Genomic DNA, 26,512 nt, shown 5'->3' on the forward strand with positions numbered 1-26,512 from the left:
ATTTCAAATAAGGCAAAATAAGAGTATAATATAAGGAGTATAAAATACGACGAATTTCAGGTTATTCATAACACCGCTATGTTTCTTGAAATAGTTTCTGCTATGTAGTTAATATTATTAGTACCTGCAAGTCATATTGAAATGTTTCACTTAATCATTCTTTTTTCAAAGCAAGTTTTAAAGAACTGGAATAATCCAAACTTTCGTCTAGCGCTGCTTTCCCCAGAATGTCAAACATTTGTCAAGGTACTTATTTACTATTCTTAAACATTTGAGAACGTTCCTGCAACCTCATTGGTTCTTACCCGTGTGATATGACACGATATCACACGGGTCAGCGCGTGCATCAACGCGATACACGTGCTCGCTATTTGAACCAATCGGAGGCGCATAGCAACAACGAGACTGATCGATTTTAAGCCCTAGGTAGTTCCTTTTAAAATGTATAGGATTTAATACTTATGATATTTCCATTTGAATTGAAGTGTTTAAGAATGAGAATAAAGGTATTGTTTTTAGCCGCTGTCGTGTATCTATCGTCTCATATAACACGGGCGACATCATTATTTTTGGCGTAAAACAACTCGGCTTCGCCTCGTTGTTTTACTTAAAACTAGCGGGATACCCGCGCTCCGCGCGGGTCCCCGCTAGATGAGTACGGTAAATGTAAGCGGTCACTATAACAGGAAGAAATACTGAACAGATAGCATCATTGAAAGGTATATTTTATTTATATAAATCTGTCTCTTTATTACATTTCCCTTTTACCTTCTTTTTTTTATTTGCTGCTTTTTTTTTTATTTAATTCTGTTCTCATTATTTTAGCTTCTTTTTTTTTTCTAACCGGTACATTTCCTGATTAGTTTCTTTCCTTCTTTGTTTCGTTCCCTTTCACTTAGTTACTTTAACCCGTTGGCCTATTACTCGTACCTCTTTTGTCATTTTAATTTCATTTTTCTTCATAGTACCGCTTCATGTTGTTTATACAACACACATCTTTTCCCCGTATTTATTGCGTCCTCTCACAGCGTGTATGCGGAAGTGTTCATCCGTTATCATAATACCGTGACCAGTCCATGTACCTTTTTGTCCTTAATTTTTTATTTATTTTTCCTTCTTTCTGTATTATCATGTCCACTGGTCTCTGGCTCGCAAGTCGCGCGGCCCTGCGCCGTTTACGCGCGCATTGGCGAGTGCGCATTACGCACGCGGCGCTGACGCGCTGCCTGCCAGCTGCAGTTTTTCATAACAAAAAACCCGTTTTACCCATATTTTCACTGTTTTTGCAGCCAATTCTTGACCGATTTCAACCAAATAAAGTACAGGCAATTTCCCGTATATTCCTTGATCTCCCGTATGAATTTGGTGACATTTGGATCGAAACTGACGGAGCCTTTTACATAAACCACATACATACATACACACATACAACATTAGCCTATTTATAGTAAGACTAGCGGGATACCCGCGCTTCGCGCTGGTCCCCGCTAGTGAGTAAATGGGAGCATTCACTATGACAGGAAGAATTACTGAACAGGTAGAATCATTGAAAAGGTACATTTTATTTATATAAATCTGTCTCTTCTTACATTTCCTCTTTTTTTGCTGCTTAGCTTGTGATTGTGATTTTCCGTTTCCATGTTATGTTTAACCCCATTCTCATTATTTTATAAATGTGTTATTTCTAACATTTCCCTTTTAGCTTCTCTTTTTTATTTGCTGCTTGCGATTTCCCGTTTCCATGTTTTTTTATTTAATTCTGTTCTCATTATTTTAGCTTCTTTTTTCTTACATTTTCTGAATGGTTTCTTTCCTTCTTTGTTTCGTTCCCGTTTCATTTAGTTACTTTAACCCGTTGGCCTATTACTCGTACCTCTTTTGTCATTTAAAAATTTCCATTTTTCTTTTAGTACCGCTTCATGTTGTTTATACAACACACATTTTTTCCCGTATTTATTTCGGAGCCTTTTACATAAACCACATACATACACACACACACACACACACCCACCCCACACATACAACATTAGCCTATTTATAGTAAGATAATGATGTCGCCCGTGTTATATGAGACGATAGATACACTCCAGGGGCTAAAACCAATTCCTTTATTCTCTAAACATAACACGGTTGTTTGATGTGATCATTTATCAATGTTTCTAACAAAATTCAATTCTAGACTTTACCAATACCAACATCTATCACACTAATACAGGGTGTCCCAGAATGATATATACCGTGTTTGAACAAAATTTCAAAAATATATAGTCAACAGTGTATCTAATTTTATAAGTGCAATACAATGATACATATGTCTCCTACATATTCTGTGACTTTCATGGAAATAGCTCGATTCGTTTTGGCGTGACATTGCTATTACTGAAAATGGACGAAATCTGCATGTATGTACTTTACAGCGCAAAGACTTCATAACACATGGATCCCTTATCACCATCGTTCAGCCGCACTGTGCAATCTGTTAGAGAAATCCTACATTCTTTTATAAGAAATACACCAAATTTGGCAAATATGTAGAGCTTACAATGCTGAATAATTCTGGATATGGGATTAAGTGAAACATTTCAATATGACTTCAGATACTTAGGTTGAAAAACGTACTTTTTTGTGATTTTTACAGAGGATATAACTTCCTCAAAGTAAATTTTCATCATATTGTTTTATTGTTGTTTCTTAGTTTTGTTGATTTTTCCTCTTGAAATAGGTACTCTATGACGAATTTTTCAATAGCAATTTGACCCACTCATTCTTTCGCAATTTTCGGGGCATTTTGAACTGCAAAATGCTGGTAGTAGAATTATGTATAATGTAATCGCGCAGTTCATTGAACGAGCCTGATTGGACGAGGATGACCTGGGCTAGTCCCAAACTACCCATGCCACGGTAATAGTCGTACATTGGAACTTGGTTGCGAAGGATGATGTCGAACTGCAATAGGAAACATATTGAGTATAATAAGAAATAAATATCAAGCAATCGTCTATTTTGTTATTTATGTTGTCTTTGTATACGTATTTGTGTGATAATTATTATGATATGCGTATATTATACGACATGTTTCTTTGAGCAAGTTCACGATTCTCACGAACATGAATGTCACGCCCAAACTAAAAACGTTTTTAAATAGCATTACTTATGGTCCTGTGTCACAATCTAGGGTACCTTTGTGTTACATAGTAAAAAAATGAAATGTTTCAAACATTTTACCTACACATCTCATTTGACGTGGTTCATCCTCCTGAGCATTATGACACCTTTTTTTATGGAAATCGGTTAAAAATGAGAGAGTGCGGGCGAAAACAATTTAACCCCACCTCTTTTTTCCACATTTACAATCATTCTGAGCAAGTATTAGTCTTTTAAATGTCCTTCTGTATTTATTTACTTGGTTTAGATGTCTGGGAGTTCATTTAGACATTTTTTTACTAGATTCAAATTTTTAATGGGAGTTTTAGATCAAATTTACGATACTAATCCCTCCTCCTAATCCTCCTCCTCCTAATCATCAACCACCCTTGGCACATTTCATGCCAAACGTCATAAGAAAATAATTAACAATTATTTTAAAACAGGATAAAAACATGAGTAATATAGAATAAATTAGCCTCATTTTAAGACCGAATTGAATCTTCTAAGTGAAGGAATACTCAAGCGACACTGTTTTGAAGTCCAAGGTGCACATCAAAATATAACAAAACCACCTTTTTGGGTACCCCAGTATAATGACACAGGATCATATACAATGTACGTGATTTTCTCCTTTAGCTCTTCTTGATCTCATTCTCATTTCCCTTCAACATCATCCTCATCATCATACTTCTTTTCTTGCCCTTTTCCTTCACTAGGAAACATTCCGTGAAAATTTTGTGTTGGATTACAGATTTTTCACACAGATTTTTCAACCGATCACGAATTTCTGTCTTGTGCTTCCACCACGACTTCTTCATCTTCTTCCATCAAATGCCTAAACCATAAGAGTCAATAAGCCCAATCGCCATTCTAACTTCCGGTTTTTGACAACAGTTTTTGGGACACTTTGACCTCTGACATAGCGGGCAAATTGACGTAATTATTATTAATTTACTTATTATTGTCATAATGTTATCATCAAAAATACTTAAATAATTAATTTATAAAATAATAATATTTTTTATATTTGTTTTAATTATTGTAAAACATTTTAGATGATATTTTGTACGTACAAAAACCCAATATTTCTGAATTCTCCCAATATGTCAAAGGACAAAAACTGTCCCACAATGCATTGTAAACTTCCAATGCAGATTTGGCTTATTTCGCCCCAATGTGTTGCTTTCTGTAATTACTGCAAAGGAGTAAAACGAAGAGTGAAATGTCACTCTTTTGGGAGTGAATTTCAGCCACTGTCACTCTTTTTAAGGGTGCACGAATCCAAAAAAATATTCTCCAATGGAGTGATATCATTATAATAGACCAGCATTACGAGTGAAATTCAGTTTTTTAATTTTATATTAGATACACACCTTATCTTTGTCAAGAAGCTCTTCTTTCTTTATTATGGAACCAGGTTTACTTTGTATTTCAACAAACATAACGTAATACGGGACATCAGCGGTCTCGGTGGCACCTGATATTAAAAAACAATGATATTTAATTAAAAATTTAGTTCACACTGTTTTCAAAATCGAATGTATGTTGATATGTCTAAATATACATGTGTCAATACATTAGATCATTCTAATAATTCCTATTGCATAAGAATAAACATGAATAAATTATGCAATGTATTCTAGAATATTGTTAAATTGATAAGGCAAAACAAGCGTTTGGTTTTTGGCTTAATTATTTATTGTTTTTATGAAATATCGGTAAATATATGTTTAATATCATTTTATTGGAAGGATTGTATCGTTATGAATTCGTCAAAGCGCCCCCCCCCACACACACAGAGGGAAAAAGTAAATCGGGAAGGCAAAGGAAAAGAAAAGGGGCACGGAACCCGTTTCCCACCAAAATGCACCATGATCATGGGCCAACATAGTGTAAATAGTGTACGCCATAACATTAATACGGTTCACGTGATAGGACTTACCTTTCAAAACTGAATGCGAGTTTTTTGTTTGTTTTGTTTTTTACCTTTGACCGCTTCCACCAGACTGCATTCTGCGCATGCGTAGTCGACTAAGTCTGCTTCCCATGATTCAACAGTATCGAGTAGAGCCCGTCGTAAACAGTCTTCAGACATCTTTTCGCCTCGCAGATTAATCAGGTCTCCAATTCTGGTTATGAAAATTTATTTATAATGATGATCAGAAAACACAACTAACAACAAGTTTTATATATTATTTTATACATTGTGGTAAGATATCAAAAAAAAAAATTACCTGCAAATCTAAGGTTTGCCGAAGGGCTTTTTTCTTTTTCATTCATTTTTTTCATTCAGTCAATTTTGATATTAAAGCGCTTTCAGTACTGATCGCCCAAGATGTCCCGATCAAACGCTATAAATCCTACAATAATTAATACAAAATCAAAAATACCAAGAATACTATAATACAAAGTGAGAATATGAAAATAATACTTGGCAATGAAATAGCCAATATACTGAAATAAATGCAATTTACTATCCAAAGAACAGGAGCAATTTGCCTTGCTCAATTTCAAATTTTAACCATGTCATCAGCGAGCCATAAAACAACAGGAAAGAGTAGGGCTAGGGTTGTTGCATCTCTCGGTGTATTGCTACACATGCAGTTGTGAATAAAATTTGTTTACATCAAATTTAATCTAAATGTACTGTAACGCCTACCTGAACTGTATTTCAATGATAGGGCTCTTATTGTAGAAGCCAACCACTTTAATAACGTCCCCAAATCGGAATCGATACAAGCCGTCAATGTTAGTCAACACAAGCTCGTAAGACTCGTCTTCCTTCAGTTCGTCAATCAAAAGTGTTTCGGGCTGTTCTTCCTGGCTGTGAGGGGGAAATAAGAAACGATCATAAATTTGTGACACTTGGAGAATTTATAATGGCCACCACCGAGAATTGAACCCGGTACATCATGCAAAAATGCGAGTACGCCAACCAATATGCCAGCCACCACCCTATAATAATCGCTCATATTAAGGTTAGCAGATATTTTAAAATGTTGCGATTTGGTAGTTTACAGCATCTTGCGAATGTTAATGGCTTTGACAAAAATTACATTGTTTATTTCATAGCGTGTGTAGAAGAATTCAAATATCACAGATACACTTTTGTAGGTCCTGATTTATAGAATGAACTTTTGCAAAACATCAAAGCGTTATTTTTCAATAATATATTGATTTAGATAATGAAAACCGCTTTTTGGCTGATTCGACCAATAATACGGTGTACCCTTAAACCTTTAGATTGATTATAAATGAAGTAGACAAGAGCATAGCCAGCTTCCCTGGTGGGGGGGGCGTTGTGGGAAGTTTTAGGGTAAAGACGGAAAAAAATCCCGGTTGTATGATTTTGACCAGGTATTATCGGTGGGATATAGATATACCGTTTTTTTAGATAGACTGTTATGTAAGTCTTTGGGCTTTATTGGGACAAAACTTGATAATTTACACTATTTTAGCCCATGATATGAGTTAATTTGGGTGAAAAAAAGGCTCTTTGCCCCCTCTTTTCCTTTGCCATTTACTCTTTCACTTCTTGTGAGGGGGGGGCACTTTTCTCTTTCATTGTTTTGTCAGGGGGAACTTTGCCCCGGCCCCCTGCTGGCTACGCTACTGTTTGTACCCATACCCTTTGTCTCTGCAAAATACCTTTTCTCAAGTGGAATGAATTCGAAGAATGTAAGATCTGTGAACAACAGATAGTGAAGTTTTCGCTCTGGTATTTTCGGCCACACATTAAGTCCAAGTACGCCTTCACTGCTAATGTAAAACGCCGTGTATAGCACCACATCTATAAAATATCAGGAGATATATATTGACAGAATTTCAGTTCAGTATATTCTATATGGATATTATTAGGTTTTATCTGAGGTTAGATAAGATGAGAATATAATTATTACTTTACATTGTTTTGATAGTTATGTTGCGCCTTCAGCGAGGAGTGAATTGTTATCGATGGTGAGCAAATTGCGGTAATATTTCGAGGGTTCAGAACCAGAAAGCCGTAATGATTATCTCTCACAAAATGAGCATAAAGTTGGCTCCTTTGCTTTGGTCTTCAAAAATCAATATTTCCTTCACGATGTCATTTGTTTGTTCTAATTTTGTCACGATTAATGGACTGTATCATCTATATTGCCCTGGCAACTTTATGCCTATTTTGTGGGAGCAGGTGATTGTGACTTCAGGTTTTCTGGCTCACAACCCTCGAATTTATTATTTTAAGTTGCAAAAGTTGAAAATCAACAGACGAAATAACCATGACGTCGATATACAGTTTGGAAAAATAGATAAATGCAAAAGTACATTACCTTTAGCGTATTTATTTTCCAATAAATCCGCGTAAAATTTAAAAGCAGGCGTTACTACACCAAACAGGCAAGACATGTAAGGCCACACACGTCTCGCAATCCCTTCGAACCCGCGCTCAAATTCCCGCCGTAATTGCTCCGCCCTGATTGGATCCGGTGTAAGAATCTCATTGAGCTCACTGCGGACGTCGGAGGGAATATCCAAATCGGTCTTGATCGTACCAGTTGCTATATCGTTAACCATATCGGACCAATTGTTTTCGATAACTTTGAAAAAGTTGCAAATGATGATGCAAAATGGTGCTTGTAATGTGTTTAAATACTCATCTTTCAAAGCGAAAATCGCGTGGACATACATGGCTTCTTTCTCGGTACATATCCTAAAACCGGGCGCTGGGGAGACAAATACCGGTAAGATGTCATTTTTAGTTATCCTTGTAAAGGCGCACTTTACTATTCCAGCTTCGGACCAAGTTTCGGCCGGATGTGTGTATATGGAGCACATTTTTTGCGTCAACGACTTCGACGGGATTTCTTCCCCCACTATCCCCATGAGTGTAGTGAATCCCGTCATCGATATATGCTGTTTGCGTTCTGTAGACATCGGTATCATCTTCGGTTTCCCAGTAGTGCCTGATGTCATGACAAATTGAACGGGTCGTGACGGCAACAGCACGTTATCTTCGCCTTTTGCCGTGCGCTTGATGTAGTCCTCAAATTGATCATACTTGCTCAAAGGATGGCGCTTTCGAAAATCATCCACTGTAAAAGCGTATCCTAAACCCATGGTACGTCCGTACTCTGTCTCAGCATTTTTCTGTAGAATTTCAAGCAGCAACTTTTCCTGTATTTCACGTGGTGTTTTGGTGGCTTCTTTAAATTTCTTCCACTGATGTTTACCGTAAAAGAGAAACATCAAGCCAAAGAAGTAGAGCTGTATTAGTTCCTTTAAGGTGGTCTTTTTGGAACATGCTTGTGTGGCGATATGGATGGATAGTATAGCTGGAACTCCCGTTACAAATGCCGCAAACACTGAAATGGATTAATAATAACAATAGTATATGGTTTTATATTAGCACATTCATTCTTAGCACATATATTAGCACATACATGTGTATGTTGTATGTTTAAAAACAAAACCATTTGAATTAATAGTGGCGGCGGCCTGGCGGGGTTCCATACCCATTATACTCGCGCTAAAATTGCAGGTTTAAATGCTTTTAAGCATCTAAACCTGCAATTTTAGCGCGACTTAAAAGTAGGCCGAAATGAGATTTATGTTGCCTAAAACATGCCAAAGGGAGGTGCAAATCATATATTGTGGTCAATTTCGTTCCGGTATTTCGAGCCAGGGGAATCTCGCTTCCAGCCGGTACATAATCTCTTCTAATTTTTTGCTTCTGTTGTGACGATAATTCAGTCAATAATTGATTATTGATCATAGGGCAGAAAGTCATGAATAACCATTCATCAAGTGAACGTTTTTATATCCAATTCTGTGCATCAATTGTACTGAGTGAAGCAAGGATTTGTTTCTCCGTTAATAAATTCGTCACTCCTTGCTAGCCCTGCGACTGATGCACATCTACTCAACTTTGGTTCACGATGGATAGTTAGACTGGTAACATGATGACGATTCTAATGTCATCATGTCTTGCACGTGATTCATATTAAATTATACTACTTATGTGATGTAACTCTGGTAAGGTTTTATATTAATTCATACATACATATTATTTTGATCAGTTTATCTGATAATGTAAATTCATAATAAATTCTATGATACGTAATTTCTGTTTCATCTTGTTCATTTAGAGATTGTCATTCCCGTTTCCGTTCATTCCCTCATCCCTTGGGACTCCAAATCTGGTACCTCGCTCTTCCTTCCCATGACTAATTCCCCAAAATAAAATTCATAATACTTCTAATGGTTTACACACTATTAGCAACAAGTGTTAATACTTAAACATTTCGGCGGAACACTAAATAAACACAAACGTACCAATTTTAACACTTTTGGTGACAGAAGTGTTGATTAAAGTGGTAACTTTTTAAGAGAAATGGTTAAATGTTCTATTAATTTAACATATGAGCACGTTAAAATTGAGTCAATGTATAAACACACGTGTTAATAAACGTAATTTAAAGCCTACATTTAAGTTCAGCGCAATGGGATATGTTCTTGTATGTAATGCGCTTTATTGTGTTATATTATTATTTTACAGAATATTACGGGAATCTTTAACTTTTAAACATACACAACTGTACGGCGTTCACAGGGTAATAAAAGTGTTAAAATGGTGCATCTCTTAAAAATATAACTATACCTAATTATATTATTGACTAGATTTTAGAAGTTTAAAAACTTCTTGACTCTTTTCAAAGTGTTATGCTTTTCACATTATCATTATACCAGAACGAAATTACAACACATTATGGAGCAGTGCAGTACACTTAATCATGCATAACTCGCAAACGCAAAATCGGAATCAACTGAAATTTTGGGAATAGATTTTTTCGTGGATATGTACTTAAAATGTCATAAAAAGAGGATGCTAGGATCGCGAAATACTACTTTAAGTGTGCAGTTAAGAGGCTGCTGTCTTCTTGTCGATATTTTCCAAATTATAACAATTGTTAGAACTAGATAATAGGTTGTTTTTGCGTATTATTTTTGATGGTTAATATATTTTCAATTTAAAAGTTTTTAATTTTCTTTATTTGCAATTTTATATAAAAAGCAGGTAATAAGTCTATAATTGTAAGAGCACTGGAGCATTTTCAATGTTAATAATTGCAAAACACCGGCGGTAGATAGAAATTAATAAATGTGTATTCCTGCCTTATATGATTGATGAATAATAATCAATAGATTTCAAAAGATTTGAAGTGAAAGTACTAATAAACCTGGTCGCGTTGCTAAATTACACGTACTTCTTTTTTTTTAAACTTTGGAAAAACTCGCCCGAGTTTTTTAGTACGTCCCCATACCATGCAATGCGCGCTAATGTCATCATGTCTTGCACGTGATTCATATTAAATTATACTACTTATGTGATGTAACTCTGGTAAGGTTTTATATTAATTCATACATACATATTATTTTGATCAGTTTATCTGATAATGTAAATTCCTAATAAATTCTATGATACGTAATTTCTGTTTCATCTTGTTCATTTAGAGATTGTCATTCCCGTTTCCGTTCATTCCCTCATCCCTTGGGACTCCAAATCTGGTACCTCGCTCTTCCTTCCCATGACTAATTCCCCAAAATAAAATTCATAATACTTCTAATGGTTTACACACTATTAGCAACAAGTGTTAATACTTAAACATTTCGGCGGAACACTAAATAAACACAAACGTACCAATTTTAACACTTTTGGTGACAGAAGTGTTGATTAAAGTGGTAACTTTTTAAGAGAAATGGTTAAATGTTTTATTAATTTAACATATGAGCACGTTAAAATTGAGTTCAATGTATAAACACACGTGTTAATAAACGTAATTTAAAGCCTACATTTAAGTTCAGCGCAATGGGATATGTTCTTGTATGTAATGCGCTTTATTGTGTTATATTATTATTTTACAGAATATTACGGAAATCTTTAACTTTTAAACATACACAACTGTACGGCGTTCACAGGGTAATAAAAGTGTTAAAATGGTGCATCTCTTAAAAATATAACTATACCTAATTATATTATTGACTAGATTTTAGAAGTTTAAAACTTCTTGACTCTTTTCAAAGTGTTATGCTTTTCACATTATCATTATACCAGAACGAAATTACAACACATTATGGATAGGGGTGGGCACTGACCCAAATTTTTTTCAGGAAGCAGTTTTTCTATGGCCAAATTTCATCAGGAAAAAGAATCTGTCAAAAAAAAATTCACCAGATGAAGTCTTATATCGGGTTTTGACGAAAATTCAAAATGGCCGCCAAAATAGGTGTTTTTAGGGATTTTACCACTATTAATATAGTTTTAGGCCCAAACCACCAAGTAATATGTCTTTCTATATGTTTTTGAGGCTGCTGATTCCATATCTGCCATTAATATAATGGCCATATGAATATCTAGATGGCTAACATTCAAAATGGCCGCCAAAATAGGTGTTTTTTCAAGATTTTGCCACTTTTGTATAGGTTAAGGCCAGAAGCACCAAGTAATATGTCTTTCTATATGTTTTCGAGGCTGCTAATTCCAAATCTACCATTTCTATAATAGCCAAATGAATAGTTAGGTTAGATAATAGTACAAATTCAAAATGGCCGCCCAAATCACCTTTTTGAAAAAGACTTTCTGCGGACAGTGAGCCATTTATATTGATATATTGACTAATGTGTCTTTTTAGGTGTTTTCATTTCGCAGCCTATGAATCTCTACTTTATTAAGCGATATGATTAATAGTGGCAATAATCACCTCAGATAATACATTTTATAATGGTACATGAGGCACCATTATGTTAAATGTACCGCACCAAGGCATTTGTTTTTTATATTATTGGTAGGCACGACTGTATATGGTGTCAATTGTGTCATTTCAGCTTCATAACAGCTCACCATATAACAGCGGAAAAGCAAATATGAAGCCATAATATCGCTAAAGTGTTGCTGGATCACCGGGTAGTTCAGCTCTACAGCGAGGAATGCATGGTTAAGGCTTTCGCTAATCTAAGAAATGGATCCTTTGGGATCGGTAGAATAATATTATATTTCAGTGTCCAAGGGCTAAGGGGAACAATATGGTGCCAGCCAAATTGAGGCAAGTGAAATGACAGAGGACTGGATCAAGAAGAGTGTCTGATGACAGCATAATCTCTGGGCAAAAGAATCCTCGCTGACTATGACCAATTCAAATCTCTACTCAAAAATCTGAAGATTGGTTTGATAAAGTCGGGCAATTCAATTGGGATATGAACGAAAATATTTAGGACATACACTGACATACGTGCAAAAACAGATACCTTCTTAAAGAAACAGAAGCAGAATTTGATGTCAAAAATGACTATAAAGGACGAAATTTACATGGACAATTGCATCGGGGAATACTTTTTACAAAGCTACTTTCAATGCTACTGTTTCTAACTCATGGATCCGAAAGAATAAACAAGGAGCATCCAAAATCGAATCGGCTGAAGGGCTGGAGAAAAATGCGAGAATCAGAAAGAGAGCGAGAGAGAGAGGAAGGTGTTGCTAAGAGACTGCAGATGTAAGCCTTGAATTTTCGACATAGCCATTAGCCAGTGGTCATTGTATTTCTTGCTACGCACTAGACCCATCGACCATGTGGTCACTTACCTATCATGGCATTGAGCTTGTGACCAGCAGCTTTTGTGTATCGTTAAGTTCTGCGGTGACAACATTGTCTGCTCTATCGAGCGAGTGTTGGAGATTGAGATAATGTCATGCAAGTAGCGGTTCATGGCTCAGCGACTTGAAAATACATATGTGTTAGGTCTCCATTTGACCTCCATTGTTTGCAAGTGGAAGCAATATCAGCTCTGTTTGGCTCAGGCTCTGCATCATCACTGTCAATAAAGTGTCACTTGGAAAATCAACATTTTCTTGTTCCTCCTTACCAAAGACAATGTGTGAAATATGATGCTAGTGCTAGATCATCCAGACTGACTTCATAGTCTGGTAGGCATGACCATCTATCTGGATTTGATTTACCAAAGCTTAACAGAGCTCGGAGTACTTAATGGCATGCTTCTTGTAGTCTAATTGCTAGTGTATAGGCATTCAAAGTGCTCAACTCTGACAAAATATTGAAGTCAGGGTATACCAACTTGTTTATTGGATTCAAGGCATGCATCCTGGATCTGCAGGCTCTTAGCAACACTTTCTTCTTGAATCAGTCCTCTGTTAGTTCACTTGTCACAATTTGGCTGACATTGATTATTTGCGAATATTGGCTACTGTCTCTTTGACACTGAAATATCACTCTACCGATCACAATTCAAGCATCCATTTCTTAAATTAGCGATACACTTGAACTTGCATTCCTCATTGTAGGGCTGATCTACCCGCTAACCCAGCAAGACTTAAATAGCGATATTGTGGCTTCATGTTTGTTTTTGAGCTGCTATGGTGAACCTGAAAGTACACAATTGACATACAGTTGTGCGTACTAAAAAACCTTGGTGCAGTACATTTGCCATAATGGTGCCTCTTGTACCATTATGAATATATTATCAGATATTGCCACAATCATTAATCAAATGTGATTATTATCAAGTAGAGATTCATAGTCTGCGACATGAAAACACCTAAAAATTACTATTACTCAATATAAATGGGTCCCTGTCAGCAAATTCTTTAAAAAAGGTGATCTTTTTGGCGGCCATTTAAAATTTGTGCCATATTTGATCTAGATATTCATATGACCATTATATAAATTATATGGAATCAGCGGCGTCAAAAACATATGGAAAGACATATTACTTGGTGCTTTTGGCCTAAAACTATACAAAAAGTAGCATAAACTTGAAAAACAACACCTATTTTGGGGCCATTTTGAATTTTAGCCATCTAGATATACATATGGCCATTATATTAATGGCAGATTTGGAATCAGCGGCCTCAAAAACATATATAAAGACACATTACTTGGTGCATTTGACCTAAAACTATACAGAAAGTGGCATAATCTTGAAAAAAAAACCTATTTTGGCGGCCATTTTGAATTTTAGCCATCTAGATATTCATATGGCCATTATATTAATGTCAGATTTGGAATCAGCGGCCTCAAAAGCATATATAAAGACATATTACTTGGTGCATTTGGCCTAAAACTATACAGAAAGTGGCAAAATCTTGAAAAAACACCTATTTTGGCGGCCATTTTGAATTTTAGCCATCTAGATATTCATATGGCCATTATATTAATGGCAGATATGGAATCAGCAGCCTCAAAAACATATAGAAAGACATATTACTTGGTGCTTTTGGCCTAAAACTATACTAATAGTGGTAAAATCCCTAAAAAACACCTATTTTGGCGGCCATTTTGAATTTTCGTCAAAACCCGATATAAGACTTCATCTGGTGACATTTTTTTTGACAGATTCTTTTTCCTGATGCAATTTGGCCATAGAAAAACTGGTTCCTGCGTAATTTTGCAGAAAAAAGTCCTTGTGTGCCCACCCCTATTATGGAGCAGTGCAGTACACTTAATCATGCATAACTCGCAAACGCAAAATCGGAATCAACTGAAATTTTGGGAATAGATTTTGTTCGTGGATATGTACTTAAAATGTCATAAAAAGAGGATGCTAGGATCGCGAAATACTACTTTAAGTGTGCAGTTAAGAGGCTGCTGTCTTCTTGTCGATATTTTCCAAATTATAACAATTGTTAGAACTAGATAATAGGTTGTTTTTGCGTATTATTTTTTGATGGTGAATATATTTTCAATTTAAAAGTTTTAATTTTCTTTATTTGCAATTTTATATAAAAAGCAGGTAATAAGTCTATAATTGTAAGAGCACTGGAGCATTTTCAATGTTAATAATTGCAAAACACCGGCGGTAGATAGAAATTAATAAATGTGTATTCCTGCCTTATATGATTGATGAATAATAATCAATAGATTTCAAAAGATTTGAAGTGAAAGTACACTTCGCGCTAATAAACCTGGTCGCGTTGCTAAATTACACGTACTTCTTTTTTTTTAAACTTTGGAAAAACTCGCCCGAGTTTTTTAGTACGTCCCCATACCATGCAATGCAGGGCCCACTCTACCATGACTTCGGAAGCGATAATTGTTCCGATATTGGGTATTGCGGAGTTAGAGTTCAAGTTCAAGGGTATACATTGTGTATTATAGAGTTGTATAACCTTGCAGTTGTATAACAAATACACACAACGTTGAATTGTCTTACTATAGACGAATCCAACGAGCCAAGTTATGGTCAGAATTTGGTCGGCCATATTTGGTTACCCGCATGCACCAAACAGGTGTTGTGAGTACCCAATTGGGTGGATTAAACCCGCTTAAAATTCGATGTTAGATTCTTTTGTGTTGTAAACTGTCATCATTCTTTTGTCTACGTGTAACACGGGTGATAGAATGCAGTTTATAATACCCTTCAAGGCCGCATCATCCCACATTTTAGGTGGGATAGTTGGGAACCCGTCGCGGCTGATTGCTGCCATTGAGGAGCAGGAATGCGTGAAATTGGATTCGTCTATATCCAATTGGAAGAACATGTTTATTTTCAAATACATTCGAATTTAACAGTGGCATACGGGCCAAAGTTTCTAGGAGGGGATCATAAAATCGTCCCGATGATCCCCGGGGATAATCCATTACACGCGCGCTAAAAATTACAGGTTTAAATGGAAAAATGGTTGAAATGAGGGTTATGTTGCCTATAAAACAGGACAACGGGTGTGGAGCAAGTATAAATTGTGGTCAATTTGCGATTTGCCTGGTCGATATACGCAGCTGCTAAATTAGATCTTCTTATTTGTTTATAATGCCTTAATTATACACTCTAAAACAAGTGTTAATACTAAACACTTTGGAGAAACACTTAATAAACACTTACAAATTGATTTTAACACTTCTGTCAACAGAATTACTAAAATTGTTTTAGCTTTTTAAAACGTTTTATTAATCTATTAATCTAAAAGCCTACATGATAAAAAGAATACATATAATGTGTAAATGTGATCCTTTTAAACATAATACAAGTCTTAAAACTGCATGGCGTTCAAAGTGGCAATTAATAAACGTGTTAAAATTGGTGCGTTAGTGTTAAAATTTGCTTGTATCATATGTTTATTACTTTCAAGTGTTTGTATATTAACACTTGTTTTTTGCACCTTATGTGCTGGTATATTCACAAGTACATGTTACGTTTTTTTATATGCATGAACGTAGTAGCCCCTTTAAACTTGTACGGTACATGTGCATTTAATGCACACGAAACGACCATTTTAAGGGACCGATCGTTATTTACGGCAGGGGGGGGAATGGGTGTTTTGGCAAAAATATCGACAAAAAATTTCGCGTTCCCCCCCTCGCGTCCGCTCAAAATTTTCGCGTTCCCCCCTTGTTTTCCCAATTTTCTCCATTTAAAATTTAACAATCCCCCCTCCTGGTTCAACTAAAAATTTCAGGTTCCCCCCTCAAGATCACAAAAAAATTTCGTGTTCCCCCCTAAATTTACCCATTCCCCCCTGCCATAAATAACGATCGCTCCCTAAACACCAAGCTCTTAAATTTCTGTATTATATTGCCAGGACATATTGCAGGTACGCGATGCTGCAGACCTACCTGATATCCATGACTTCGAAGTGCCACTAAGCAGTCCATAAGAAGCCACAAAAAGGAGAATTCCTATTAAAAACACCTTTTGTCGTGCCGATACTGCCATTGTTACTGTAATCAAGATATCACCATACGAAAATCACAGGGTGTACTATTGTATTTATTTTTTTAAACTCTTACGGGCGCAGACCACCAAACCAAATAGCATCCCCACTGACACGTAAGTTTTTTTAAAATTTTAGGTGGTGTTTTGTACCCTCGTGACAATATTTTTCACATTTTTACATCATCATTGTATTAAGGATTGAATATTCATTTAAGTTTCAATTTTGGCTACTTTTGTAGCATCAACTGGAAATTTTGGGATAGCCTAAGCCTTTTTCGTGGATATCTACTAAAAACGGCGTATAGAAACACTCTATAGGCTAGCATCTTTAATAAGAACATGCACACAACCTTACGGAGAACATTATTGTCCCCAAGGACAACACATTGTCTCCAGTAGGCATAAACACTTTTAACCGGAACTCACCACCATTGCAACATTCGCGTAGTGATTTGATGTACTGCGCCCTTATGAGAGACTTATTTTGACCCACTGACCACTGACTTTGACCTATACAGAGCGATCCAAAAAGAACTTTACCTAACTTAATTTTTGTAAGAACGCGTGTCTGGTGTGCTCTCATGGTCCCATATAAGTATTAGTTTGCAAAGGTGGATTACAGAGACCTTAATTTAATTTAATATTACCATTCACCATATTCTTAAAAAGATATATATTTGCAATATGTACAATATTGTGAAGAGCTGTTTGGGATTGTCCTTCTGATTTTAAATAATTTTGATTCTTTGAAATTCGCGATATAATACAAATATCATGGCAAATTATTTAAGAATTTACATTTTTGACATTTAACAGTAATTAAAAGTAAACTTCATAAATCTAATGAGATTTGTACTTGTATGATGTGTATGTAGATGGCGAAAGGAAAAGTCGACCATCATATGAAAATGTTGACCTTTCGTATGTTCGTCTTTTTGGAAACTTCAGTCATACAAAATGGTCGGGTTTTCATCCCAGCTACATCCAATTTAAGTAGGTAGCATTATAATAAAGTCTACCTAGTTTACCTCAATTGAGGAAAAGTTGACAACTTTTATTTTAAAATGATAAAGGAAAAAAATCAGTTCTTATCTGCACTTTCATAAATTAAAGTGTAGACTCCTAATTATATATGTCATGTGTACCACTACTTTAGTTTTAACCCACTGAGTACTACCTGTCGATCTAACATTGCCTCTGAATGGTCAATTACACGATACCTTTACTATAATCACCAATCAGATTGGAGCTTTGCAAATAATTCACCCCATTTTTTTGGTGTGGTGAAATTATTCTAACAATGTTGCTGATTGGTCCCATTGATAATGAAAACTTCTTTTTGGCCAATCGCCAGGTAGTTCTCATGGGGTTAAACAAGTTTTAAAGTGCGATTTAAAATGATTTGGTAGGCCCTACTCAGGTTTTCATCAGTGTTCTTCAGTTCAGAGTTCAGAAACTCGCCGTACACAAACTAAAGGTGAAGAACTATATGTGCAATCATACACATCGCTACTGTACTTCAGATTAGGCTCTGGTACTTCTGCCGATCTCAGATGGATGATTGTTCCCTTCTGGTTGCTCAGGTGGATGGTTGTTCCCTTTTGGTTCGGGTTGCACCAGTGGTTGCTGACCAATTACGATGCGAATTATCAGGTATGTGGTCGCAGTTGTACATTGTATGAAGAAGGGTACACTTTTATGCGCACAAGGGGCAGTTTCCGTTCAGTCGTTCACTCCGGTTCTTTGTACATATTTGTGAGGGAGGGTAGGCTGTTGATCTTAGGTTTGATCTCAGGTTTAGTTGTTTCCCAAATAAAACTGGAAACTAATCGCTATAAGTGGATCAGGTGGATCTGACCAAATATAAAGCGACGATGGAATTTTTCTTCTTCCAATTACCTACTCTTTGTTTGTTGGTTGTTGAGTCACCCAGACATCGGTTTCAGGACGATTTATTTACTAATGAAAAAAAAAAAAAAAATCACCCACCAACCCCCACCTCCCCCTCGCTAAAAAAAAAAATTGGTTCATCTTTTCGGGCTGTTGATGAAGGGCGGCACAATTTACCTATTCTGCAGCCCTCGGGTAGGAGTGGCCACTGAATATTGACTTTGGTTTTTTTTTCGATTTTCTGTTAAAACTTAGTTTTTCTTGATTTTTCCTTGAAGTATCAGGTATTAGTTCATGACGAATTTTTCAATAGCAATTCCACCCACTCATTCTTTCGCAATTTCCTAGGCATCTTGAACTGCAAAACGCTGGTTGTGGAATTATGTATAATGTAATCGCGAAGGTCATTGAACGAGCCTGATTGGACGAGGATGACCTGAGCTAAACCCAAACTACCCATGCCTCGATAATAGTCGTACATTGACACTTGGTTGCGAAGGATGATATCGAGCTGAAATAGGAAAAAATAAGGATATATAACAAGCAAATGCTACGCAATGTTACTATAAATATCATTTTTGTTAGGTTTGGTCTTCGCTTACCGTCTTCGTCATTTCTACTTTCTTCGTCTGTTCTCCATCATCCAACACTCCCTTTCCCCTGACCTTCTTTTTCACCTATAGACGAATCCAATTTCACGCATTCCTGCTCCTCAATGGCAGCCATTAGCCGTGACGGGTACCCAACTATCCCACCTAAAATGTGGGATGATGCGGCCTTGAAGGGTATTATAAACTGCATTCTATCACCCGTGTTACACGCAGACAAAAGAATGATGACAGTTTACAACACAAAAGAAAATTTGGGATGATGCAGGCTTGAAGGGTATTATAAACTGCATTCTATCACCCGTGTAACACGTAGACAAAAGAATGATGACAGTTTACAACACAAAAGAATGTAACATCGAATTTTAAGCGGGTTTAATCCACCCAATTGGGTACTCACAACACCTGTTTGGTGCATGCGGGTACCCAAATATGGCCGACCAAATCCTGACCATGACTTGGCTCGTTGGATTCGTCTATATCTCTTCTTATTATTTTGTTATTGTCACCTTCTACCCTTTGCAGTTCTTTTCTTATTTTTTACATCTGCACATCCTTTCCCTCCCTCCTCTTCCTTATCTATTTTCTCCTGTATCTCTTCTCATTTTTACTCATTTTCCTCTTCTTTTCTCCCTCTATATGTGTCTTTCTTTTCCTCCTCTCCTCTTTTTTCTTTTTCTATTTCTTTCCTTAATGAACCAAACTCTTGCTTCTCCGACATATTATATAAAACGGCTAATTAAGCTTTTTTGTACCTTGTCTCTGTCAATAAGTTCCTTCTTTATGGTGGATTCAGGTTTACTTTGTATTTCAACAAATACTACGTAATACGGGACAGCAGCGGGCTCAGTAGTACCTGATGTTAAAAATAGCAATGACATTTTAAAGTTATAACAAATAATAAGTTCACCCCTGTATATCACGCAGCTAATACATGAACTCTTTAGCTCTGATTCAAAACCTTATTTGTTGAAATTGATTGAGAATTAAAGAAACGGTGGTCTAAAACCTACTGAAGAGACGAAATCAAAAGTTGCACTTTTGTGTTCTAATCAATGAAAGCATGATGCTAGTTTTATCGTGCTAAGCACGGCGCTAGTTCCCTTGTTCGCAAACGCTTTGTGTACAAATCAATAGCGCATACAATGGAGGAAACTGCAACTTTTAAATTGGCACCTTCCTTGGGGTTTTGGATAGTCGTGTCTTATTTCTTTAACAATTTCAACGAATGAGGTCTTACATTCGAGCTAAAAGATGCAGCTATTGGCTGCTGGTTCCAATTATGACATATCTGCCTTTGTTTAGGATATACAGGGGGTAAACATAACTGGTACCTTAATTTTTTGGCTTACTGTATATACATAAATGGCATCAATACAAATTCCTTTTGTTACATAATTATTTGTTACCTAATATTGTGCATAGAAGGCCTCACAGGATCTATTGGTGACCCAGAATTATAATGACCGCACTGTCGACAATGAGGTAAACTACACCTATCGTTATCTCCAATTAAGTTCCAAGTATGATAGATATGGTATAGACGAATCCAATTTCACGCATTCCTGCACATCAATGGCGGCCATAGGCGCGACGGGGACCCAACTATCTAACCTAAAATGTGAAATGATGCGGCCTTGAAGGGTATTTTAAACTGCATTATATCACCCGTGTTACACGTATACAAAAGAATGATGACAGTTTACAACACAAAAGAATCTGACATCGAATTTTAAGCGGGTTTAATCCACCCAATTGGGCACTCACAACACTTGTTTGGTGCATGCGGGGACCCTAATATGGCCGACCAAATCCTGACCATGTCTTGGCTCGTTGGATTCGTCTATTAATAGGCACACTATGGTTTACTTGAATTTGATTGACAATCTTTTGTGACAACTTAAAATGAAGTACGGAATGCTTTACTATAATAATGAGGACTTTCGAAAACACATTTTTTTGAACTGACCATTCTCTGTGTGTAGAATTTTGCTCTCAAGTATTTGCCCAAAGTACTGTATTCATTATACATGTAAATATTAAGTGGTACAACAAATAATACCATCTCCAAATTATAAAACTAAAATGGTACACGTGCATATGATAAGAGTCGCCTTTTAAAATAAAAAACAAATGCGCTTTTATTACCTTTGACCGCTTCCACCAGGTTGCATTCTGCGCATGAGTAGTCGACTAAGTCTACTTCCCACGATGCAACAGTGTCCAAGATAGCCCGTCTTAAACAGTCTTCGGACACCTTTTCGCCTCGCAGGTTCATCAGATCACCAATTCTGGTTATAAAAACAATTTAAAATGATTGTCAGGAACAAGTAAAAGATCAACATCACTAGCAACAATAGATCTTCAGAGCAATAACATCTTCTGCTGAAGATGCCGGTTGAGCCGGTGAAAGAGCCGAGTGTACTACATTTTAGTAGCGTTGAAGTTTAATTTTTTCGCTATTTAAGTAATTAAGAGATCGTTTTACATATACCACTGAAAAATAAAGGATCAGAGTTATTTACTGGCATTGATCGAACGAATGTCATTTCATTCAGTAAATGTTCAGGCAACAGAACATTTGAACAGAACATATAAGGTATAAGTATCTGATCCTTAAAACAGTTTTGAGTATTATATTACAGACTTGACATTTAATATGGAGTATTAATTTGGGTGTATCGGGATATGGTGTAAAATAATTGTTTGACAGAAAATGTGCTTTCCATAAGATTACATTATAATTAATTTTTGTGGGGTAACATTTCTGAATTTGAGCAACCTTATTCTGATATTATCAAATTTATTGACGTTTGAAGTGATATTTACTGAACCTAAACACGAATAAGTGTTCATCATAACTGAAAGCATTTGTAATCTACAAGTTTTGAAAGTGGGAGGAGCTTTAAAAAATATTGCTCTTAAAAGTTGTACGCACTCCGAAAGTTTGAATGGCCCTCTCGGGCCAAATGTTATAAACTTACTGTACACAAAGAAACAGCATGAGTTCATAAACAACCAGGAATCCGCGCAGTTGTTTTTGTACCATAAGTTTATAAAAGTTTAACACAGGTTGGCCATTCAAACTTTCTGAGTACGTACGACTTTAAGAGCCATATTTTAAGCTCCTCCCATGTTCATAAAATTGGTACTTTGCAAGTGTATTTCATCTGTGATGAATGCCAATTGCTGAACAATGTTGCATTAAGACCGAAATTGTGCCCACCACAAAGCTCAAATTCAGCCTCCCCAAATCCGCCATTTTAGGCAAATTCGCTACATTATGAGCACCATATTTCAAACTTATGGAAAACACATTTTCTATCAAACAATTATTTATTTTACACCATCTCCTGACACACCCTACTTAATATTTAGTCTGTACGGTTTATGCAGACTCCGTCCAGACCAGTCGTGGAATTTTGTGAAAAACTATTCCATATTAAATGTCAAGTCTGTATTATCATACATAGTGCTAAGGTATTACACAAATCCGTCGTTTTCTGTGCATTTGCTTTTCATTACCTACCTGAACTGTATTTCAATAATAGGGCTCTTATTGTAGAAGCCAACCACTTTAATAACGTCCCCAAATCGGAATCGATACAGGCCGTCAATGTTAGTCAACACAAGCTCGTAAGACTCGTCTTCCATCAGTTCGTCAATCAACAGTGTTTCTGGCTGCTCTTCCTGACTGCGAGGGAGTAAATGATAATTTACTTGTTATAGCTATTTTACTGTTGCCATGGACTTGGGCAGGCTTGAAGAGGGACAATGGCGTCGCTTTTGTTTTATGGTGCCAGAGAATGTCTTATGATGTGACTTCAATAAATAACGACCATTTAAACCCAGATTTCAAAGCCCTACGCTGCGCACTTCATTCGCCTCTTTTTAACATTCTGTGCTACATAGTCATGATAGTTGAAAGGGAAAAATGTCCAAATTTGGACTGATAACAAAATATATTTTCACAATATTGCACATTTATAAGTGTCCAATATTGCACAAATTTTAATTGAGCTATGAATTGTACAGCACCGCGGCATTTTGACATTACTACCTCAAGCAGAATTACGACGAAAAGTCGGAACTTTGGAAACTAATTCTTGTTATCAGATCGGCTATGTGTTTTAACCGCTTAGTCATTGAAAAGAAAAGATTCTTCAATTCCAACGCTAACTAGCTTCAAAATGTTGCTCATTTTCAATTCGCTGTCGAAGTGATGTAATTATCGGATAACTACCATATCAATAGATAAATACACTTTTTGACTATATCGCCCTGCACTTCAACGTTCACGCGGTACCTATGCATTGAACCATATCATTCTGATCACTCTCACCTTTAAAAGAGCAGTATTGTATCCAATCTATTGCAGACATACACAGGTGATGAGTGGAACCTGCTTGTAGTGCAGGGCGATAAAGTCAAAATTGTATTAATCTATTGCTATGGGATAGTTTTATTACGTCACTTCGACAGCGATAGATTTAACTGGCGTTAGCGTAGAACTTATGCAATCGCATACGTTCGACGTCTTGACGTTGCAAAAAGCGCATCAATATTAGCTATTCTAGTTATACACACCCTTTGAAAGACACATAAGAATATTTCACACAGGTAGTGTGAATTTCAATAGTGTTACATGAATGGGGGATTCCATTTGAAATCTACACCTCTGTGTGTGAGATTAAGGTCATGTCTTCCATAGGTGGTGTAAAAAAATGCCGCAACGACAAAATGACCAGATGAAGGACAATACTGTGAACACAGCTACAGTCACAATCACTTACAGAAACAGACAAAAACAAACTGCGGCATAATTACAGCTGTGTTTGTCACGACAAAAAACAAGGAATACTAGCCCTAACATCTGAACACTTTCCAGCAATACACTTCTAAACAACATGATCTTTGGCTTACGCATTAGCAGTGTTGAGAGTTACCAATTGCATATAGAATCACATGGGATAAGAAAGGGAATGCTGGCTGTTCATGTCATCAGAGTACAGCATCATTCCAATTAACAATGTGATTTAATCCAAACAGAATACATTATGTAGATTTGTTGAGTTAAGTAAGTAAAGCACAATTCATCAAGGACGCCCATCTGTTATTGCCCTTCCCTTCATAAAAATACCTGTTCTCAAGTGGTATAAATTCGAAGAACGTCAGTTCCGTGAACAACAGATAGTGATATTTGCGCTCTGGTATTTTCGGCCACATGTTGAATCCGAGTAAGCCTTCACTGCAAATGTAAAATGGCGAGTATACCACCACATCTGTAACACGTAAAATATTGGTAAATACGAGTCGTATTTGCAATTTAATTTGAAACGAAAACAAAGAGGGGAACAATGTGTAAGGATTTTGATGCAGTCTATATGATATTGGTCATGACTTCGTGGTTTTTAGCAGAGGTTAGCTGGGGATGAGAATTTCTTAAAAGGTTTTGTAAAAGGTTTTATATTTTTAAGGTAACTTTAAGCCTACATGGATGATCAGATGATGCCATCAAAATTAATACCCAATAATAAAGGTTCTTAGTTGTTAACTCAACATCAAGAAAAAAAGCCATCAAACTGTATTGGATTTGTATGGCACCGTGTCCACACGTCCGTGTCCATTTCCACCACTCTAGGTCATTTAAGCTAGCATAAGCAAACTCCTAGACTCTGGGAGTTTGCTAGCTTATTGGTTTATAGCTTATTTATTTATAAAATATCATGATTATTTCATTTTTTTTTCAAGAAAAATGTCACAAACCACCCTGTTGAGACGCATGGCAAAATACAGTGTATTTACACAAATTTACTGAAAAATCAATAGTTTATTGCAAAAATTGAAACTATTGCAAAGAGTTCCTTACCTTTAGCGTATTTCTTTTCCAATAAATCAGCGTAAAGCTTATGGGCAGGTGTTAACACCCCATACAGGCAGGATAGATACGGCCATACACGTCTCGCAATCCCAACAAACCCGCGCTCAAACTCCCGCCTTAATTGCTCCGCCCTGATTGGATCGGCTTTAAGAATCTCTTTGAGCTCACTGCGGACGTCAGAGGGAATATCCAAATCGGTCTTAATGGTTCCAGTGCCTATATCATTAACAATATCGACCCAATTGTTCTCGATAACTTGGAAAAACTTGCAGACAAATGTGCAAAATGGTGCTTGTAGTGTTTGTAAATTATACTCATCTTTCAAAGCGAAAATTGCATGGACATACATGGCTTCTTTTTCGGTACATATTCTAAATACGGGTGCTGGGGAGACGTACATTGGCATTACGTCAGATTTAGATATCCTTGTTATGGCGCTCTTTAGTATTCCAGCTTCGGACCAACTCGCTGCTGGATGTGTGTATATACCGTGCACATTTTTTGTATCAACGACTTTTGCGAGAATTCTTCCCTCACAATACCCGAGAGTGTACTGCCTGCCGTCATGGGTAAATGCTGTTTGCATTCTTTAGAAAATGGTATCATCTTTGGTTTGCCAGTAGTGCCTGATGTCACGACAAGTTGAATCATCCACCGTAAGAGAGTATCCCAAACCCATGGTACGTCCGTACTCTGTCACATGAGTAACGTGGATAACCTCTATTGTTAGCTTTTGTTCGATATAAACAAATTCTGATTGGATGAAGGGAACACTTGAGGTTTGGACAAAAACCAATCACATAGGCATATTTTCCAGCCAGAAGCTTACACAGCTCTTACGACGATGCTATGCACTCAACCGTGTAGTGTAATCAATGACTGTGTAGAGACAATTCACTGCTTGCTTGAAAGCTATTGGACGAAAATGTGTGCTCAGGTATATCGAGGTGGAAACTGTGCATAGATGGTTTATAAGAGAATCGTTTTTGTATAGAAACATTTCCATATGTTATAGTCGGTTGAAAATATACCATATTCACCGAACTACACTGTACAACAACACAAAGCAAATTGAAATAAAAGCAACAATTTTACTTCAGCTGATTCAACTTCGACCATTTTGAATTTTAAAAAAGTTTATTCCTGACAAACCAGACCGATATTTGTAAAAGTATTGTTTTTTAACCAAACAACTAGCCACATACTTTCCTAGACTTTACGACAACCGCCGATAACATTAGAATGGCTGTGTTCAGTAGATTTTAAACGACAACCAAAAGTGTTG

The 26,512-nt window shown here is 36.5% G+C and overlaps 2 protein-coding genes across 2 annotated transcripts; both read right to left on the reverse strand.

Annotated features, from left to right (window-relative positions):
* Positions 1 to 812: 812 nt before the first annotated feature.
* Positions 813 to 16,887, reverse strand: LOC140168275 (uncharacterized). Its single transcript, XM_072191631.1, has 7 exons — positions 16,749 to 16,887; positions 7,458 to 8,489; positions 6,796 to 6,937; positions 5,807 to 5,971; positions 5,134 to 5,276; positions 4,521 to 4,624; positions 813 to 2,946 (listed from the first exon to the last, which is right to left on the reverse strand). Exons 1-7 carry the CDS (start codon positions 16,846 to 16,848, stop codon positions 2,728 to 2,730), a joined length of 1,905 nt encoding a protein of 634 aa, XP_072047732.1. The 5' UTR covers positions 16,849 to 16,887; the 3' UTR covers positions 813 to 2,727.
* A 1,910-nt stretch (positions 16,888 to 18,797) lies between these two features.
* LOC140167611 (GH3 domain-containing protein-like) lies at positions 18,798 to 25,633 on the reverse strand. The gene is made up of 6 exons (XM_072190910.1): positions 25,216 to 25,633; positions 24,487 to 24,628; positions 22,876 to 23,040; positions 21,495 to 21,637; positions 20,102 to 20,202; positions 18,798 to 19,249 (listed from the first exon to the last, which is right to left on the reverse strand). The coding sequence occupies exons 1-6, from the start codon at positions 25,631 to 25,633 to the stop codon at positions 19,031 to 19,033; spliced, it is 1,188 nt and encodes a 395-aa protein (XP_072047011.1). The 3' UTR covers positions 18,798 to 19,030.
* Between the last annotated feature and the right edge of the window lie 879 nt (positions 25,634 to 26,512).

The sequence above is a fragment of the Amphiura filiformis genome, chromosome 13 (assembly GCF_039555335.1).
Source record: "Amphiura filiformis chromosome 13, Afil_fr2py, whole genome shotgun sequence".
Classification (NCBI taxonomy): domain Eukaryota; kingdom Metazoa; phylum Echinodermata; class Ophiuroidea; order Amphilepidida; family Amphiuridae; genus Amphiura; species Amphiura filiformis.